The sequence below is a fragment of the Ammospiza caudacuta genome, chromosome Z (genome assembly GCF_027887145.1).
Source record: "Ammospiza caudacuta isolate bAmmCau1 chromosome Z, bAmmCau1.pri, whole genome shotgun sequence".
NCBI classification, from domain to species: Eukaryota; Metazoa; Chordata; class Aves; order Passeriformes; family Passerellidae; genus Ammospiza; species Ammospiza caudacuta.
The window spans coordinates 84,631,708-84,653,337 of NC_080632.1; the positions used below are offsets into that span (position 1 = coordinate 84,631,708).

A 21,630-nucleotide genomic window follows, 5' to 3' on the forward strand; every position below is an offset into this window, starting at 1 on the left:
GAGCAGAGAAGATAGGGCACTGCCTGCTCAAACAATGTATTACGGCACAACATAAAGCACAAGGCTTTTCCCTAAGTAAATGTGGGAGTGCAAAAGGGATTGACTTAGCCATGTAAAGTGTCAGTCCTGAAATGCCTGGGCTGCTTGGAAACATGCCTTCAGCTTGCTCATCTATTTTTTGCAAGTGGTTATCCTGAGTTTGATTCTCTGCTCCCTCATGCAGTTGTTGACATCAGTAACATGGGTGTAAAATGTCACCCGATCAGAAGGCAGCCAGCATTCACCTTGCATTTGTATTCATGACTATACAAGGAAGAGGGCAGCACCAGGTCAGGCCCACTGAGATCCACAGAGATTACTTTGTCAATGTGGGATGTTTATGTTCTGATGGGGTGTTTTATAATCGACTCTTAAAACTCTGCCGCAGCCTATTTGTTCTGGTTTCATGGCAGGGCAGATCAGAACATAGGAACTGTTGTGGTTTTCCACCCTCACTGTTTTTAAAATCTTTTGGGGCTTTTTCTTTTTTTTTTTTTTTAAGGCAAAGCATTGCATCTCCTACCCCTTCATCTTTTTGCTAAAAATTTCCAAAATGTAAAGCATTTGGTCTAGGATCAGACTTGGGCAGCCAGATCTGCTCACCCCCTAGTGCTTTCCCATGCCATACAGAAACCATGCCTGGGAGCAAGTGCCCCTCCTCTGTCTCACACTAGTCCCAGCTTCTCGACACACTGAGGCACCCACATACATCCATTACAAAACATCCTAAGGCCTCTTTCCTGTCCCCACCTGTGGTGGGTTGAACTTTGTCACCTGCCTTGCACCCACTCAGCTGCTCTGTCACTCCCACTTTTCAATAGAACAGGGGGATTTACAAAAAAGAAAGTGAAAAACCTGGTAAAGATGGCAATTGAAAAAAGTTAACAGTCAAAATTTGCACTGGGCATTGTCCATCTGTGAAGATGATGTGATGAATGTGTAGGATCTCCAGAGAAAATGAGAGCTGTGGGAGGGAACAGATACAGCGCATGATCTGGGTGCTCTGCTGTAGTGAAACCTGGGCTTGCACCCCTGGGCCATCAGCACCACCTACTGACACTTTCATCTGCAGGGTACCTCTGTCCTGCTCCATCCTGACAGTGCAGGACCAGCCTGGTGGCGCCATCTGTGTCCCCACCCCTGTGCCCCAGAGGAGGGGCACTGCCTGCACCCACCTTACAATAACCCTGAGATGGTCTGTGTGAGGGAACTGGGCTGGGGAATAGGAGTGTGGCACATAAAATCACACAATCATTTAGGTGGAAAAGCCCTCCAAGACCAGGAGTGCAGCTGTTCCCCCGGCCAACACTGGCCCATGTCCCCAAGTGCCACATCCACACAGCTTTTAAATCCCTCCAGGGATGGGGGCACCATCACTGCCCTGGGCAGCTGTGCCTGGATGCCAGGACTTGGCAACCCATTCCATGAAGAAGGTTTTCCCAACATCCAATCTAAATGGAACTTGAGGGCATTCCCTCTTGTTCTGTCACCAGACTGCACATCTTGCTGACTTGCTGTTAGGTGGTGGTGAGATTGTTTGCCTGCCACTCACGTGTTGATTTCTGGAAGTTTGTGTGGGTTTGAAGCAGCCAGTGAGGGTAACTCAGGGACAGTGAATTGTACTCGAGCACAGGCATCTAGCTCAAGTGGCATGATTTGACCTCTGGAGATTCTCCTGTCTGCTGATCATCTGAAATACTAAAATAACTTAGATTAGACACCACTGAATGATTTGAAAACATTTTGTGCATTTCTGTTTCCTATTCTATTTTTTCATTCTTAACTCTTTTTCGTCCTTTACCTGCTGATGTGGTTCATTTCTCATTTTGTATGTCCATGTTACTTGTACAGTTGGAACCCCAGCCTTCATTGAAGCCAAATGCTTCATCTAATTAATAATAATAAAAAAGGAGACAGATATACTCTTTGTACAAAATTTTTTATTTTCTAATTCCTGTTCAGTCGAAACAGCTCATTTCTCTTGAAACACAATTGAAATGCCATTAGTGTTTTCATTAGCATCATGACTGATGATACAAGACAGGCAAGTAGGTTTTGGGCCTGGGCTGATAAATGTCCATGACGTTTTTTAAAGCCTGTGCTAAACACTTCTGAAGTCACATGCCAAGTAGTTCCAGATCTTTTAAAAAAAACAGAGGACACTTTTTCCCCCCCTTTAACTCCTGGAATGAGAAACAGCCGCACAGCAGTACAGAAATAGCACAGCAAGCCCTGGAAATGCCCACCAGTTGCTCAACACTTTTTTTCTTCGTTTAAACAGTTAATCTTCATAAATGAAGATATTTTACTCATGCATCTTTGGCATTTCATGGGGGATTTTTTTCTATCTCTGAGGATTCACAGCTCTAGATGAAATGGCTCTTTTGTCTGTGGGAAGGAGAGAAATTCCTGTGGAGAAACCCAGCTTAAGACAAAACCATAACTTAGGCTGCCATGAGAGGCTTTTTTTTTCCTTGAGAGGTCGAGCTCTATTTAAGTGATACATGTGCATAAGTCATCATGATGCTTTTGCTTGCAGAGTATTTTACCAAAACTAAATGAACGATGAAGAATGGATAAACAAGAGGGTAGAGGAAATGTTAAGCTTAGTTAGTTGTCTCATCATTCTGAGACATATTGCCTTTTTTGCTTTGAGGTAGTTTTCAAACACAGATGAAGCAAATTGTGCACTTAGGAATGGCTTGTTCTTCTATCAGCTGGATAGGCTATATTTGTTTCATTGATTTCTTCTGTACAGAACAGCAATTGTAGAGCTGGAGATCTTGTAAGTTCCTGTGTTTGTCTCCCTCCTGAAATCTTAAATTGCTGATTTGACAGATTTATTATCATTATCATTATTATTATTATTATTATTATTTATTTTTATGCTCTGATTGATGGAAATAGAAATATATGCTTTCTTCTTTATAATGTGAAGCCAAAGACCCTTGCCATGGGGCAGAAAAAAAAAAATCCTAATTTTCAGCCTGGGTAACAAATCCGTCCTAAAGGATCAGAGGACATTTCTGTGGTTTAAATTTCCTGCCCATACACCTTGATGTCTTGCATCACAGCCACTTTACCTCCTGCTCAGGGAAAGGTTGACAGGACATGTTTGTGCTGCCCCTTCCCAGGTGACAAGGGGATATTTACAGTGATATTTCCCTACCTATGAGGGACTTTGGGACGAGCAAGAATGAGGGCTCAGGACTTGATTCACTTGCCCACACATAGTTGTCAAGTGTCATTTGAGATGCCCAGAATATCCTGCCTGGCCTCCAGCTGCTCTCGCACAAGGGCAGAGGTCTTGTCTCAAGCCCTTTATCATATCTGCCAGCCTCCCTCGGATGTTTCAAATACCTCAGGGCATCTCAAATGCAGCCAGGTGCCTGCACAGCCTTCAGGCTCCTGGCCCAGAGATGCACCATCCACAACTGAGCCTCTCCTTTTGAGTGGGAGGATGGTTGCTCTCACCCAAATGTGGGTATCCACAGCATAAGATTGCTGCCTGAGTTAGATTTCTCAGCTTTTATTATGGTCAGTGAAAGCTTAGCTGGTGGAGCCTGGAGCATAAATAAGCTTGCACTGAAGTAGGCCCCACTTTTTCAGCTGAAACGCCCACTCCACTCTTCTGACTGCACTAATTTTATCTTTGTAGCCTTAAATACACAGCTCTCACATAGAAACATGAGTTGCTGCCACCTAAAGTGAGATGAACCCACTATTCTCTTTGTTATTAAAAGAAAACACTGTCAGGAGGGTGTTAAGTACAAATCCATAAATTTGTTTATGAAGAGAAAATTCAAAACACTGAATTTGATTGAGCTGTTTTCCTGGGCACATGTCCCAGTATGAAAAAAACAAGGACTGAGTTCTTTTTTACACCCAAACTGCTAAATAAAGTCCCTTTAGGTTTCTTCTTTCCAGAATTCTATATTTTCTGCAAAACTTACAAGGCCAGCTTTTACAAACAATTTTCTGAAACTGAGACCTATCCTCGTGTCAGTCTGTACTGGGACACAGAGTCCTGAAAAAAGAAAGTACACTGTTAACCTAATTTTAGGCATAAAGTTTGGAGAGCTTGTGCTTGTCAGTTTCCTGACATTCGTTGTTTTTTCCATAGGGCTGTGACCTGACCAAAGTCTCAGTCAGGGCCAGAATTTCAGCAGATTCTGTCTCTGTTCCATCTTTGCTTTTGTACAATAAAATTCTGCCACCCCAGGAAACCAGTCATCATTTAAACAAAAAAAATAAAAATCTTTGCTTGCATAATCTTTGCTTCATCATGGTGCTCTCTCAGAGAGGATGCTTAAAGGGAACATATCCTCCAGACTGTATTTTGTCTGCCTGGTGCTATAAAATAAGAGTATAAGGCTATAGGGAGAGCAGTTCACTGCTTGGAGAACCTAAAATACTCTGTTTTGGCTCCAGTAAATGTGAAAACTGAAGACAAGCTTGCACCAAAGCCATGAAGAAAAGCTCTGTGCAAATTTAGAGTGAGTCAAGCATAGATGTGCAACCTTAAAGTTGATAGCATAACTCCAAATGTCAGTGGTTAAGAGCATTTAGACTTTTCCATGTATGCTCTTTCTTCTGGTTCTTGTCAATCTGCTCTCACACATGTCTGTAATAAGTGATTTCCCTCCTCCAACTTCTTTCCAATCTATTCTTTGTCTCCTATTTCCATCTATTTTCCCTATTTCATTCCACTCTGCACTCTTCACCTCTTTAACCTTTTCTCCATCAGTCACATCCCTCCTTGTGTGTCTGCTCCACAGAGGAACTCTCTGACCTTATTATACATGGTCTCTCTGCCATCCTTCTTCCACTGCCATAGGAAGCAGTCTCCAGCAAGAATTTTAATGAAAAACACTCTGGATAAAGTATTTCCTTCAGAATTTTCCTCTTAAAAGAATGTAAAACTGAATATTTTACACTAAGGTTTATATCAGAACAATAGTGTGTCACTGGGTTTTTCAACTGGATAAAAGCAAAATGATGAACCTCGAGGAAAGTTCTGATCTTCCTATCTGGTTGTCTTTTTTCCATTCATAGGAACATTGAACTATTTAAATAAAGCCAAACATTATAATGTATTTGATAATTTTCACATATTTTAGTAGTTTTCAAATGCTGTTTAACTTATTTGTTGCTAAAGTTAATTGTCAATAGTAGTCACAAGCTTACCTATACATCTGTTTAAACAGATTTCAGTTTTCATAATAAAGTCAGTTACTGTAGTTGTCCTCATGAAGGTGAGAAAACACCCCTTATCTATTGATCTGAAATAGAGAAGAAAAGAGAAGAAGAAGAATAGATGCACTTTCAGTGTGTATTATTTTTCATCTCTGTTGCTGATAAAGAAAACGCTCACTTTATGATAAATCAGCATTAAAGTGGGATGACTCAGAATGGACTCAGATTTTAAAACAAAACCAACATGAGGCCTTCTAAAAATAAAAACTCCTCATTTACAGTGGAGCTTTACCTCTTCCAGATTGCAGGGTCTATGGAGACTCCCATTAAGTGCTGAGATTTCACTTCAAATGCATGTCATACTATGGTATTTCTGATTGTATGAACTGTGGCACAGCTTATTACAGATAAAGAAGAAAAATGAAATTGCTCTGCTGCCCTGCCCAGCAGGGAAAATGCCAACCTAGAAATCATCAGCTTTGGATGCTTTTGTCAGTGCTGTGACTTTCTGCCCATCCTCACCCCACCTGCCCCCAGGTACCTTTGTGCTTTCCCAGCCACCTTCCCCTGCAGCTGCAGGGAGTGGAAAGGTGTGGATCCCTTGGGGGGTCAGCTCAGATGTCACTGAACTGAATGGAGGAGCTCCCCGCGTTCTCTTCTGCTCCTTTTTGGTAACCAGATGCATTTTGGGGTTGAAGCAACATCCCTGACACAGTTTATATTTCTCTAATACAGATATCACTACTGCTGAAGTTGGTGTGGTGCAAATATAACATTTATGCTAGCAAGATAAATATATCAGCTGAATTCATGCAGCAAACATATATTTTCCTTTGCTAATGCATGCACGGAGAGAAATAAGCTCTTTCTGGAGAAACACTGTGCTTCCTCAGTGAAGGTCTCAGCTGAAATCATCCAGGAAGATTTTTGCTAATTATTCTGATAACTTCTCTTAGTTTTCATCAGCTTTTGTACCATGGATGTGCCTGAAAAATGACTCCCATCATTACACCAGCCCAACCCTTGTGCATCATTTGTCCTCCCCCCGTTGGCAACTTGACTCTTGCAGCTCTGCCCCATGCCAGCACTCTCCCACCAGAGCTGCCAGTGTCCCATTTAATCTGTGATAAATACAAACTGCTCCCAGCCCTGCTTGCCTAGGGGATATCAGCTCTATCTGCCACATTTAAAAATGATCATCCCTGTTGTTTAGAAAAACAACAACTCAAAATACCACCCCTGACTTTTCTCATTACTTACAGACTGAAATTTCCCTATCTGTCTTTCCTCAGCTGCGTTCTTGAGAAAGAAATCCTGTCTTCTGTTTTCTTTCTCCCCAGTGAGCAAATCCTCATCCACTGTGACAGCTCATCTTGGAATGACTGCTTATTCTAGGTAGCTCCTTGCTCCTACCTGGAGATCTTTTCATTTCTTCCCCTCGGTGCACCTAATGGCTTTTCATGTTTTTCTTTTTCTTAAAAAGAGCCCTTTGTCTCACTTTTCCACCTAAGCATCCACCCTCAAACAATGCTTTTTCATTTCACCTTATTCACAGATTTTAATTTTTTTCCTATCTCCTCTGTAAGAGACTTTAGTTCTTCATCACCGTGTATTAAATGATTCATTTGCTGAGATTTAATAGCAAATTTAATTTCTCCAACCCTGTCAGCCTCTGTCTGCCCCTCTTGATTCTGTCAGTCTCCAACAACTGTAAATTGCAATTTTTTGTTCTATTTTCAGCCTCTGAGCAGGAAATCTTTTGATTCTGAGCCCTTTACCTTAAAACTCTCTTCACAAGGCCTGGGAACTCAGAGCCTTTGACTCTGAATTAGTCTTTTGACCCCTCGGGTTTTCTTTTCATTAAATTTATTTATTGCTGTCACCCACACATAACTACTGTGTTCTTCTACTTTGATCCAAATTCCACTAAAAATCCTAATTTCATGTGTTCATTACTTCCTGGCATTAAAAAAAAAAAAAAAAAAAAAAAAAAAAGAAAAAAAAAAGAGAAAAAATAAAAGAGAAAAAAAAAAAGAAAAGAAAAAATTTGGTGGCTTCTTCCATGATATTTTAGAATCCCAGTCCTACTCTGTTTGAAGGACTGGGGAAGGGCACACAGTGGGGCTGCAGGGGACAGGGCAGGAGCACTTTTACAGTCACCTTGTGCGACTGTCCTGTGCTGCCCTGGACTGTGAACTGCTCCCACAAGCTCCATCAAGTGTTCATCTTGGAATTCACCAAATTCACTAAAGACTGAGCTTCCAGACACACAGCCTTCATCTCCATTGATGGGGGCTGCATGTCCATTCTTCCTCAGTCTCCTGACTCACCCTGGCAATATGAGGAGGAGGAAGGAGGTCTGTGATTCTTCCTGTACTGGTGCATGGAAGAGAAAACCCAAAGCAAAACCAAAAGGCAAAGAAGAGCAGGACTGCATCTGCCAGGAAGTCTAATTCAACACAAACATGAAAAAGACAGTTGACTGGTTTTCTAAAATTCAGGTTGCAGCTGACCATCCTGTTGGGCTGCAGCCCCAGGAGCACAGGCAGTTGGCTGAAGCTGGGGATTGTCCACTTTGACTCTCCTCCATGGGACCCCACCTGCAGTGATGTGCCCAGCCCTGGAGCCCCCAGCACTGGAGAGATATGGACCTGTTGGCAGAAGCCCAAAGGAGGCCATAAAGGTGCTCAGAGGGCTGGAGCTCTTCCTCTCTGGAGGCAGGCTAGGAGAGCTGGGGGTGCTCACCTGGAGAAGAGAAGGATTAGGGATACCTTAGAGGCCCTTCCACTGCCTGAAGGGGCTCTAAGAGAGCTGGAGAAGGATTTTGGAAAGGATTTTGTAGTGACAAAATGGGTTAAATGGCCTCACAAAATCCACAAGGGTGGAATGGCCTCACACTGACAGAGTGCAGAGTAAGCTTAGATATTAGGAAGAACACCTTACTTATATTTTATGGCTGAGCAATGGAGTCTTGAGACTTGTCCTGATGACCAGAAAATGCTTTCTTTCCCTATTCTCTTGGGGTTTAATCCTTTTACTAGCAATGCTGACAACTATGCAGTCACTTGTGACCGTGTTCACAGGGGTTCTTGGATGAGGGAAGAGACAAGGATCTGACTCCATGTTTCAGAAGCCTTGATTTATTATTTTATGATATATATATTACATTAAAACTATACTAAAAGAATAGAAGAAAGGATTTCATCATAAGGCTAGCTAAGAATAGAATAATAAAGAATGATAACAAAGGCTTGTAGCTCGACTCTCTGTCAGAGCCAGCTGACTGTGATTGGCCGTTAATTAAAAACAACCAACGTGGGCCAATCACAGATGCACCTGTTGCATTCACAGCAGCAGATAATCAATGTTTACATTTTGTTCCTGAGGCCTCTCAGCTTCTCAGGAGGAAAAATCCTAAGGAAAGGATTTTCCATTAAAGATGTCTGCGACATCATCAAATACTGCATGTCATTGCATGCAGCTCCACGTGGCCCTGGGACTTCTGTCCCCAAACTGGAAGGGGACCTGAGACCTCCCCAGATCACCCCAGATCTGCACAGAGCCACAGCAGCTGCTCTGCAGGCTGAGGAGATCCTTGCCAGGCTTCAGGTGCTCTGTGCTCCCTGTCAGGAAACACAATTATCTTTGTGGAGAAGTGGAGAGGAAGACTCACGCTGCATTTCTCGAGCACAGGCACAGAGATTCACCCAAGTAGAAAGGAATGGCAAGATGCATTTAACCTCATTAGTTTCAGTAGGGCTGACTTTGTGCAATCCATCAGTGTACAAATACATTAGGGGAACTAAACTATTTCCACATCTCATTTACATAATGGATGGGATGTGAAATGAGTCCTATGGAGGAGAAGTGCCCTGGAGGCACTAAAGTTTATCACAATATGTAAGAGTTCTTTTAGATCATTGCATTAAATTTCCACTAACAAGATAACAAATTAATTGTCTGCATTACTGTACTAACCCAAAGTGGATAAAGTGTATGATTTCAGCAGAGGAAGGCAGCTGTTTAAGACAGCTTGGTGGTTATGGAAGGAGGCAGAAGAGATTAGTGTGTCTCCCAGCATTTGTATGCCATGATGCCAGCCCTCCTCCTGCCTCTTTAAGAAATCCAGCTCTTCTCTAATCTGATGTAGGACTTGAGCTTTATTAGTGAAGTGAGGGAGAATGAGTAAATCAACTGTATCAGACAAGCCTCAGGACATCTGGAAATTGATCATTCTGCAGAAATAAGCACTCTGTGTTTATTAGCTGGGAGTTCATCACTATCACTTCTTTTTATTCAATTCCTGAGATTTCAAAGCTATCATCATAGTATTAGCTCTTCTGACTGTGCTACTGCAGATAAAGATCAGAAGATCTATCTAATGATGGCTTTCTCAATCTCCCTCTTTCTTTCTCTAACGCTATTCTGATTTAAAAAAAAAAAAAAAAAAAAAAGTAGGAAAATAGCAAGAATGAAATAAAGCAGACTTCATCTCTTAAATTTTTGCCTGTTGGCAATGGGAGTAATTTTTTTGCATTATTATTCCGCAGGCACTCAGTTTTATTCAGGGGGACACATTCTGCAAAGTAGAAAATCCCTCTTAGAAAAGGTGGAATTTGAAGTTTTTAATGTGGTGGTGGAAAAGGGAGGAAGATAAAAGGACTTAAAGTCATAAAGCAGTGCTTTACATTGAAAGTACAGTTATTTTAAATGATAATACACGTCAAATAGAACTCAGGGAAATTACTTCCATAAGTTAGAAAGGTAATAATATTACTTTAAGAAGAATAATTACTTTCCTTAACTACATTTATCACATAGTAATTCAGTTCTCCCTTCTGGAATATGATGCAATGCCAAACTTTTGACTGATTTATTTAAAACCAGCCTTAAGAAAAGATTCACCAAGATATGAGGTTTCTTCTGGTTCTTTATTCCAAACTGAGGAGTTATCAAAATGCAAATGCTCTGACTAACTGCATGTTTAGACATGCATTCCTGTACAGCTGCATTGCGAAGGTTCATTGTGCAAAGACACTGGGAGGGAAAAAATAAAATCATCTGTAAGAGTTTTCCAATAACAATGGTCAGACACACAAACAATTTAAGTATAGATGTGGATTTCCAGAGATCTGTGGGGAGTACAAATCCAACCCAATGAACTCTCTGAAGAAAAATCTTCCCTAGCGGAAGCTTCACTGAGATCAGTTTTTATCATCTGATTTTTTCCATTTTCCAATGGCAAATTAGCATTTATTATCTCTTTTGGACTGGCACTTTGAGTTCCAGCCTGCATGCACGTTGTGCTAGATTCTGTGCACAGATTAAAGGAGAAAAGGTGCACGTTGTCCAAGAATCTTTCTGTGCAATAGACGATGAGGGAAAACAGATGAATGCAATAAGCAGGGTGATCATGATTTAACAGTAAAGCAAGGCAAGTAAATTAATCCATTTGTACAGAGCCCAGCACAATGCAGCTGGACCACATTGCTTGAAAAGTTAGCCCTTAATAACAATAACAATAATTACCAGGTCTTTCAAATTAATGTATTAATTTCAGTTAGAGCTCATAAGTTGCTCAGCCAGTGAATGAAAAATGCCATAAATCTTTAAGGAAAGGCCAATTTCAAGTCAGCATTGTCTTCCCTCCTACACAAGCTTTCTGCCAGTTGGCCCTGAACTAGAACCACGCTTCTCCTGAATCACCTTTTTACTCATGATTATGGTGATTATTTCTTTATAATCATACCATCACTGTTTCAGGCTCCTGATAAAATCCTTCATGTCCACCTCTGCTTTTGAGGCAGTCCTTTCTCCGTGCCCTTTCTCATTATGTACATAATGATTGATTTCCTTCCTACTTTGCTGCCCATTGTTTGCTTGCATGTGCATGTGGTGTTGTCTGTGCTGTCAGTCGGACTCAGGGGAGTTAAGGTATGGGTCTCTCATGGGATGAAAAGGGTTCTAATTTGGAGGAAATGCACAAAGATTAACAGATACGTGATAAATAAGTTCTGAATCAGGCCATGAGTTTACATTATAGAATCATGGAATGGTTTGGATTGGAAGGGACTTTAAATACTCTCTTGTCTCAACCCCCTGCAATGGTCAGAGACATCTTCCACTATCCCAGGTTGTTCCAAGCCGCATCCAGCCTGGCCTGGGATACTCCCAGGGATCCAGGGGCAGCCACAGCTGCTCTGGGCACCCTGCGCCAGGGCCTGCCCACCCTCACAGTGAAGTATTTCTTTGTAATATTTAAAACGCTTCTTTTGAAATTTAAATCAGTTCCCCTCTCTCCTATCACTATCTGGGTGCACAAAAATGTCGCTCTTCAGATTTTTTTTTGAGGTTCCTTTCAAGTACTGGAAGGGGCCGTATGGTCTCCCCACAGCCTTCTTCAGTCTGAAAAACTCTCATTTCTTCTCAGCCTGTCTCCATGGCAAAAGTGCTCCAGCCCCCACAGAATCTTCTCTCTTGCTGAGGCAGTGCCAAAGGATAATATATACTGATTCAATGAATGAGCGTGTGAATTTTAAACTCTTACATCCCTGGAAATTACTTATTTTCACCTGATTCTTAGATGGGTTGAACTAGGGCCTTCTCCTACCCAAGGCCTTCTGAGCAGCCCAATTGAGAGGAAAAAATGCAATGAGAGATGATGATACCACACCAGCAGGTCTTCCCACTGAAGGACAGACATTCCACTACTGCAGCATGCATCAAAACCTTGTCAACAAATTGCTGCACCTCTGTGTGTTCCCAACAGTGCCTCTGAATCTCTGTTTGTGCTCTGGTATCCAGGAAAGAAAACTGATGACTCTCCTTTATTGACTGGTCCAGATCCATAAATTACCCTTCTTCCTCAATATAGAGATTTTCAGTGATGTGAGGGACACAAGCTGAGGAAACCAAGCCCCTAAAACAAGAGACAGATGTCTGAGCCCATGATTCACCGGTGATGAGCTGCAATTGGGCCATGTAGACTTTGAAGTAATTCATTACATTTGTATCTCTTCTGCAGGGGGAGGACTCTCCTCAATGATTTGTATGACCTTGCTAAACCCAGATAGGTGGTAATTGAGCAGCAACTACTTCTTCAGAAGAAACAGAATAAAAATATTGAAAATATTGACTCACCCCAAAGGCAGTGAGCAGCACTTTGGTCTTTGACCTTTAAGCATCCTAGGGTAGTCAATAACCTGGCTGTTAGATGCTGTGCCTGCCACTGATTTTGATTTGGGAGTAGTTTAACCTTGAACCAAGATCTAAGTAACCACGGCAACAGGAAGTTGGCCTCTCCATCCAAGGAGTGGGGATCCATAAATCAAGGTCCCTAATGCAAACACTGTGTGCAGGTAGAGATTTGAGAGGATAAGTGGTTTGTGGGGGATTACCTTTGAAAAAATGAGTGATTGTCCCTTGATATGTTGAAACACAGCTTCACAGACTTTTTTCTTTTTTTATCAATAGAGGTCAACAGGTTACAGCTGCATGTTTTCATACGGCTCTTTATATAGGCCCTTCAGTTTAATTAGGACCAGATGTTGAATTTATGAGGTTGTTAGCATTATTATGTACCATATGCACATGCATATATGTGTGTGTGTATTGATACATGCACCCACATGTGCACATTTCTTGTGCGCCCACTACACTCATGAATAAATATTGTTAAGGCAGAAACCCAAGCACTGTGTAGTGGTGAGACCTCAGGTGTACATACACAGAGCTCCAAAGGGTAATTACCTAGTCAAATATCTCACTTATTCTATGGGACACTGCTTTATTCAATGTATAGAGCTCACCTAATGAACAACTATTTGGGAGCTGGATTTTCCTCTTGCTATTCAGTGCGTGACATCATGTCTCATTTATTCCACATTTCTAAGCCTCGGTATGAATAGATGAATGTTTCATGAATGTTGATAATTTTATTTTCACAGGACTGCTCTTGAGATGAGGGGTATATTATTGTTCTCATTTGCACTAGAGAAGCCGAGCAGAGAGAGATTGAAGTTTAATGGATACAATTTGAGATGCTTAATGATAGATTTGAGGCTCTGGAAAGATGTGTGGTCTAATAGGCAGTGACTGCTCTGTTTATCCCCACTAAGCTGTGACCTGTAACACTGTCTCACTCGTGACTATTTCTGCCCTTTCTTGCCTCCCTTAAATCCACCAGCTGATATCAGTGCACGTTTTCATCAGGACTCCTCTCCCAAACTGGCCCATTTGTATCCCTGTCTTTTAGACTCCTCTCACTGCAGCATTTCTGTGCCTGAATCTGATAGGGATCTCTTCCACAGCTTCTGAGACAATTCACAGGTCTGCTGATATTTCTCCTTTTACGTGCCAGAAACCCAAGTTCATAGGGACTGTTCATAGCAGCTCCAAATAGCAAATATAAGGAATTTTTGGTTTGTGTATGGAGAAGCTGAGCACAGGGAAGAGATACAAAAGGGAAAAGGGTCTGGAGCAGCAGGAGCAGCTGAGAGGGCTGGGGGAGCTCAGCCTGGAGTAAAAGAGGCTCAGGAGGGACCTTCTCACTCTCTGCAACTCCCTGGCAGGACGATCAGATGGGGGTTGGATTCTACTCCCAGGGAACAAGGAATCGGGAATATTGGATCAGGAACATTGTGGAGACATGCAAAACCAGACCAGGGTGGCAAATCAAACTCAGCAAGGATGTCAGGAGAGTCTCATGACTGACCAAGAAGTTCCTGAGTAATTCCAGGTACAAAAAGGAAGCAAAAGAGACATGGAAGCAAGTGAGCCAGGGAATGAGATCTACAATATTCAGGCATGCAGGGATGGGCTTAGGAAGGCAAAGCCCACTTGGAGTTGAATCTAGGGCAGAAGATCAACAAGAAATGTTTTGACAGTTACATAAAGCAGCCAAATATAGCCTATGGAAAATATGGGCCCCTTGCTGAATGAAACAGGGACCCTGGCTGAAAAAGATCAGCAGGAGACTGATTGTCCTCTTTGCCTTGATCTCCACTGGTAGGACTGGCCTTTGAGAATCCCAGGCCTGTAATGCTGCTGTGGAAAGAAAACCTGCTCTTGGAGGAATATCTGATTAGGGAACAGTTAAATGAACTGGGTATGCATAAATCCAGGGGATTTGGCAGGATGTACCCAAAGGTGCTGAGGGATCTGGCTGGCATCACTGTGAGACTACTCTAGGTTGTTTTTGAAAGATTGTGGTGATCAGAAGAGGTTTTTGAGGACTAGAAGAGAAGAAATATCAGTCCAATGAGGTCAAGAAGAAAAAGCAAGGAAGGAACAAGGCTGTTCAGTCTCATCTCAATCTCCAGAATCTGATGGAGTAAACAATTGTGAAGAGCATTTCCAAACATATGAAGGAGGAAAAGATGACCAGGAGTAGTTATCACAGATCTGTGAAGTGGAAATCGTGCCTCACCAGTCTGATGGGTTTTATCTTGACTTTAGCAAGAGTGCTGCCACTGAGTTCCATCAGCTTCTTACAGACAAAATGATGAAACACAGGCAGAATAAATGTGCTCTGTGATGGACTGAAAACTGGCTGGTCTCAGAGGGCTGTGATGGGTAGCACAAAATCCACTTAGAGACCAGACAGTAGAGATGCACCCCATGATATGGGAACTAAAAACTTTTAATATGTCAATTAATGAGCAGGGTGGCAGGGTAGAGAATACCCTTCACAAATCTGGAGAATTTCAGAACTCAGAGCAGTGGCTGATATCCAGAGGAATATGGACATATGGAAGAGAGTCCAGTCAGAGGCCACAGAGATTATGAAGAATCTGGGATATTATCTGTCTTATGAGGAAAGATTCAGAAGGATGGGATGTTCTGCCTGGAGAACAGAAGGCTAAGGGGGATTTTTCCACACATCCAAATATTTGATGGGAAAGATTAGAGAGGATGGAGCCAGATTATTCTCAATGCTGCCCAGTGACAGGACAAGAGTAATTGGGCACAAGCTGAAACATTAATACAAGTTGTTCCTGAACAGTGTAGATTTAGGGGATGAACAGTTTGTAGGGAGAAGTTGTAGACTCTCCCTCCTTGAAGATATTCTCATTTGGCCAGATGTGGTCCAGGGCAGCCTTCTCTGGATGACCCTGTTTGAGCAGGGTGACGTGGGCAAGGTGGTCTCAAGAGAAGTTTTCAACCTCAGCTGCTTTGTGGTTTTTTGAATCATTGTATAATTTAGTTGCCAAAATCTGGTGCATTTTATCTGGGCCTCATGTGCAGGTTGAGATCTGAAAAAAGAAGGAATTTATGAAGGATTATCTCTGACAAATTAATATCTGCCCTAATCACGTTGAAGCCCAACATCACAGAGACTTGGAGAGGTTTTCAAATTTCCATGCCAGGAGTTTAAATTTCACATATTTACAAGCAAACAAAATGGTTAAAAACTACACAAGAGTTTGAGGAATACTGTTAGTGGAGGAATTTGCCAGCCATAGTGCATAACTTTTATTTTTCTGGAATATTTAACTTCTTTGGCATTATTTTACCACTCATTTATTCCGCATTGTAAACTGTAGGTAGAAAGATATATGACAAACAACTCTTTCTTTCCTTAACTCACTTCCCTTTGATGAGCTGCAAGGCAAATTTAATTAGGAAGGGAATTCCTGAAAAATAAATGTAACGTGCTCCGGATGGGAATTGCATATTGAGGTTGCTCCTGATGCCTGCTCCTTGCTCAGATGAAACACCCACTAAGTCGGGTGTTTACAGCAGAGAAGCATGTAACTATGTGTGGAGAATGAACTGCACAGGAAATGATACATAGGCATTCCCAGTAAACAGAGTTATGAAGGATATCTGTCTTTATCCATGTATCAGAGTGTACGTGGTTTTTCAGAAGAAAAAGTACTAATGCACTAATGTACTAAAAGTAAAATGTTTTGTTGGTTCACCATTGTTTATAGAGACCAGTGATGGTACATCCTCCAGCAAAATTATCAAAAACTGATCACAGTTATGGTCTTTGTGGGTATCAAGACTGTATTACAGATACATCCACAAGGAAATATGGAAATATATCAATGCAGCAAGGACAGCAACTGACTTCCCTTTTTTTCAGATATATCCCCAGACATGTTACAGTACTAACACTCATCCAAATTTTGTTTCCCCAGGAATTGCAGGTCCCCACTTAAAAGCAGACCAGACTTCACTTCATGGTAAAATGGAAAGTTCTGCCTGTAATGTGATGACCAGAAGGAAACCAGCAGCTGTTGACAGTGTTGCAATGCCAAGTCCAGTATTATCTCTCCTACCTTCATCATCAGCAACATCTGAAGCAGGTAATGCTGTTTTCACTCCAGCCCCTCTGTTTCTTCCCCATCTTCCTCCTTCTGGAGCTGTACCATATGTTCACCCAATTCTCTTCCTGATTGGAAAAGTAAGCTGCAAATATGAATATCTAATGTGATAATCAGGCTGTAACATCTCCAATGCTTTCTTACCGTGATTGTAGATCTTGGCACATCAAATCTATTTTATTCACACACCAGCACTTGTGCAATAATGAGGATGCAAGTAGCACCAGCCTGTAGGGTCTAGCAGGAAGCAAGACTCTGAAGCAAGACTCCTGGGTTCCTTCCTCAGCCCCATTCTTCATTTCTTTTAAATGCTCCCACCCCTGTAGCATGAACAAACCGAATACACAGTGAATAGCTGAGGAGCAGATGAGATTTCTTACTGCATACTTCAGTGATTTTAGCATAATATTCTGTCTTGCAAATGCAAAATTGTCTGGGGCAATGAGCAGTGATTTAAAATACCAGAATAAATAAGTCAGAATAGCATGCTTTTCTACCAACTTATATTTTGTGCTTCTATTTTGAATCAGATCAGAAAGGTGATATCTTTATACCCTTGGAAATTGAGCCAAGTCATTCAGGCATCATCATGCCTTTCCTTGGGCATGGATAGAGAGGTTAATCTTCCATTTTTTATTAATTTCCAGTGACTGGGGAATCCACAGTTCATTACCCTACATGCATTAGGAGTTTTATAGTCTAGTCAAACTTTTGATGCCACATTCAAAAGAAACATATTTGTATCACTGACTTACAGAATTATTGCATATTTAATCATTCAGCTAAAAGTGCTTTTTCAACGCACTTATTTTTATTTCCCTCGCACTTCTTGAATAAATTCTGAAAACAAGGGTTTCATACTGCAAATTAGCCTTTGTAAAGATAAATTTTTATATTAAAAAAATCAGGATTGTCTATTTAGTCTTTAGTACTTTCCTATATATAAACCAAGGACAGATTTTTAAAGCAGCAGAGAAGGAAAGCACACAAATATTTTATGATCCGTTACAAGATGAAAGTGTATGCTTGACTGCATAGTTCATTCTTTCCATTTTCAAAAGTCTAATTAAATTGTTGGTTTATCTGTAGCCCAGATGTTGAAATAATTTAGCTGAAAACTGAAAGAAACTGTGTTAATGGGAAAACAGGACAGTGCCATGGGTTTCCTGTAATTAATAGGAAGCTCTTTGAAAATTCTTCCATTCAATGCAAGCCAAGAAATTGACCCCAGCTTTGAGCAGCCTCCTCTGTGCCATGTTCTTGCAAATGGCCTCAGGCACCTCTGAAGGGATGGAGAATAACAGGCAGCAAGAAGGATTTCAGGGCTTCAGACATAACAGGGCCATCCAGAATAAACTTATGGGGATAATGAAGAACATCCAAAGGGTCTGATCTGCCTGGGCTCACCTCCTTGTTCACCATCACTGCTGGAGTGGGTCTTTCAGCCTCCTCTAGCTCCCCTTGGAAATATGTATTTTTGGTAGGAGTGGCTCTCTTTGCTTCAGAAGCTGTTTCCAGCATCATTTCATTCCTGTATGGCTTCCCAGCGTGGCCCGCAGCCATTTCTGATCTGTGAGACGGAGCCTCACTGCACCTGTGGACCCTGGCGAGGGCAGAAGCACGAGGCCTCCGTGTGCCCTGTTTGGAATGTGTGAAGCTGTGCTTTAAGGCTACCATTGGTTCTTGCTTGTTTTGGGGCAGCTAGCTGGGGTTGTTTGGAGAGTGAGAAAAGTATAAAAGCTTGTGCTGCATCATGCATTTGTATTTTCCCTTCATTTTAAGCTGGATTTTGCCTTTGCGGAGGCAGACCAGAAAAAAATCCAAAAAACTAAGACCAACACAGACCAGCCTGGGTCCAGGGTTGGGCAGGGTCTGTCTGGATAAGATGGAAAAGATTAATGCATGGCTTTGGCTTTCAGCCGAGCAGTGTGTCACATGGCAATATAGGAAAATATTTTATATCAAAGGTTGTTCACCAAGAGCTTCCAGATGAGTTGATAACACCTAATGGCTCTCACTTCAATGCTAGTTTACTTTGGCAGATCTCCCTGGTATTTCATCATAGGCACACCTCATCAAAGCTTCCCCCTGCAGGCCCATCAGACTCTTTCTGCATAGTCTTCCTACACCAAATGTAGAATCAGATGTCCCTGACATTCAATAATCAAAATTATGTTGGGTTTCCTAATATCTCATTTTAAAAGCCTGACCTGAAAGCACAGGTACTTACCCAGTACATGCATTCTGGCTACTGGCAGACTGTGTAACAACTCAGATGATTTTTAGAGCCTGCAAGTTCAGAGGGTTGCCAGGAAGAAAGAAAAAGAATGATTAGTAGCTTCTAACAAGCTCCCTGAGAAAGCCATAAACACCCCAAAGCATTTACAAAGGAAAAATTAGTGCAGTAAGCCAGCACAGAACAGCACATAGGGTTTTTTTTTTCCAAAATGTGAAAATGTGTTTCAGCACAAAAATGAACAGACTCGTGAGTTTGCAAAGTTTTATAAGGGCAAAAAAATTATCTAAACATGAAGAAATGCACTGAAAGTGGTGTTCAGCCATCCATTTACATGCAGGAGCAGACGCCTACCCACAGTTGCCTGCATATCAGTTAACTTTGGGGAATTGGGCAGTTTGGCAGAAGGCAGGTGCCAGCCTTTGCTCCACCAGGGCCGTGTCTATTCAGAATCAGGCTCCACTCAGGGCTCTTAGCCTGAGTGACCTCTTGAGTGCCTGAGAGGGTTTCAGGATAGACAGGAGCTCTGTGTTCTTACCCAGCATCAGGACATCAAAACAATGTGCAAGGTCATCTTGAACTGCATAGTGTTCCCATTTTAGGGTTTAGAAGCTGAGGTCATCCTCTGCCAGCTGTACAGACCAGGTCTCCACTGACCATGCTCAAGTGATAACACCAATCTGCAGAAACAGCTGGCAGCAGATAAATCTCAGTAAACACATAACATCTTTGCAGGGACTTGGCTAGTGCTTTATTTCAATCTTTTTTTCCCCAGTTCCTTGGCTTACTTTCTTTCCAATGAAAATTGAGAGTAAAGCCAAAGCTCCTGGTATCATCGTGATACCTTGCAAGCTTTCCTGCATTTCTGATAAATTTTCTGTTGTCAATCACCAACTGAAAAATTTCAGCTTTACTTTTAGGAAAAAAAAAAGCACCTCAATATTGTAATTAAAAAAAAATATAGGATTTGAAAATGCGCCCTGACTATAGAAATAAAAGGCAAAAGGTGGACAGTGAACTTGATTTTTTAGATCTTCTGACCTGAAGCTACTCTCAGGATATGGGTGGGACTCAAAGGATTTTAATGCTTAAGGCTGAAGTTATTGGGGCTCCTTATGTCAATCACCAGTGAGAACAGATGACAATAATCATTTTCTGTGACAGGGACTTAACCTTTTTTGATCAAATTTCTCGGAAATAGCTTGCTGCCACTTGCCTTTAGGGATCTTGAATCCACAGTTTTTTAGGGGTGACCTACTTGGGAGGAATTTTGTGCAACTAATTAGCTTCTCCTGAGCAACTTGGATATTTCATTTCCTTTCTCTTTTCCTTTGGTACCAAAATGACTGCATTCCTCTTTTCTTTTGTCCTTTGTGAACCACAAACTGCAAATGGGTTTTATTTTTCTTTTTGGTGTGGGGAGTGGGTTACATATGGAAAATGTATTTTGTTTTGTAATTAATGAAAACCAGACTTTGGGAAGTTGGCCATCCCAGGTCTTTATTTATAAGAGAGCATATGTCTGTGTTTTGTTTATGACTCACTCCTGCTTCTTACATTGTAACTTGGGTTTGTTTATGCAAGCTCTTCGCTGAATCCAAGCAACATGGTGGTATAAGAGCCAATAATTTATGTTCTCCAAGAGGGGAGGCCAGTGAATGAGGTTTATATGCTGAATCTGTCACAGCCCATAGAGAGCAAGAGGAGATTCTACAACTTGACAGCTCCCGGTTATCTGCAGAAAATGCTACAATAGCAACTTTATTTAAACTACTGCTGGAAGATTAGCCTGTTAGCCATGAAGGCAGAGATAACCCCCAAATGAACCTTTCTCAAAATCTTGCCTGCTTGGGAAACTTCAGGGATTTCAAACCCAAATGACTGCTTGACAGTCAGGTGTAAATTAAGTTTGCAAGTAGATGTGGGCTGAGGTTAATTTAGTAGGATGTTTTATTCTTTACCAAAAAGGAAATTCTGAGTTCCATCATTTCTTTCCCAGCAGCACAGAACAGGTATGTTAGGAGTGAAAGGGAGCACCAGTTATTGCAATAGCACAATTAATACATTCTGCTTCCCTCACAAAGGGGTAGTTACTTCTAATCCGTGTGCAAATCCTGAGCTCTGAACAGATGCCATGTCAGGAGAGGACAATGAGACAATTTAGGCAAAACAAGCAAGGTCTCGTATCCTAAGCAAAGGACAAGGAGCCAAGAAATTCTGGGTACTCTTCCCAGCTCTGACAATGACTCACAACGTGACCTTGGCAAGAAACTTAACTACTTTGGACTTGGTTCAGATCTAAAGTAAGTGATCTGAACCAGGAGTAAGCTTACTTTGGGGGCATTAAAGTCAATTATGTGACTGAGTAGGTTCAGCTAGTATCTGAAGAGATGATAGTACAGAAACCCAGGCAGGGGTAATGAATTTGCCACAGATGAAGTGACCCACACATCTTGTCTCTGCCTACTAGTTTCAGCAACAAACACTTTTCATACTAACTGGCATTCATGACAAGAATTAAAGGCTGAATTGAAGACATCAGGATTATATCTTTGGGGTACAGAAGGTTTAATAGTTAAGTTGGACCAATATGACAGCTATGCTAAGCTTCCTTCTCTCCAATTAAAGATTGAAAAATGAGAATGAAGCAAACCCATGCTAAAACATTGCTGTAGCAAAAGCTTTGTTGCTTTAGAAGAGGGAACAGGCAATCTCTGAAGACTACTTGCGTGAAAGTTGTATTTCCATCTACTCTTCATGATGCTAGAAAAAAAAAGAAGAATTTCCAGTTACTGTTGTTTGACCCACCCCTGTTTCTCTCCTTGTCTC

The 21,630-nt window shown here is 41.6% G+C and overlaps 1 protein-coding gene across 2 annotated transcripts in view; it reads left to right on the forward strand.

The window, feature by feature from the left end:
- The window catches only part of SETBP1 (SET binding protein 1), a 267,975-nt gene that overhangs the window by 240,744 nt on the left and 5,601 nt on the right, over positions 1-21,630 (forward strand). For both annotated transcript variants that reach the window (XM_058823563.1, XM_058823564.1), the window contains one exon: positions 16,380-16,547. In XM_058823563.1, the coding sequence (XP_058679546.1) occupies positions 16,380-16,547 (168 nt within the window). The remainder of the gene's footprint in view (positions 1-16,379; positions 16,548-21,630) is intronic.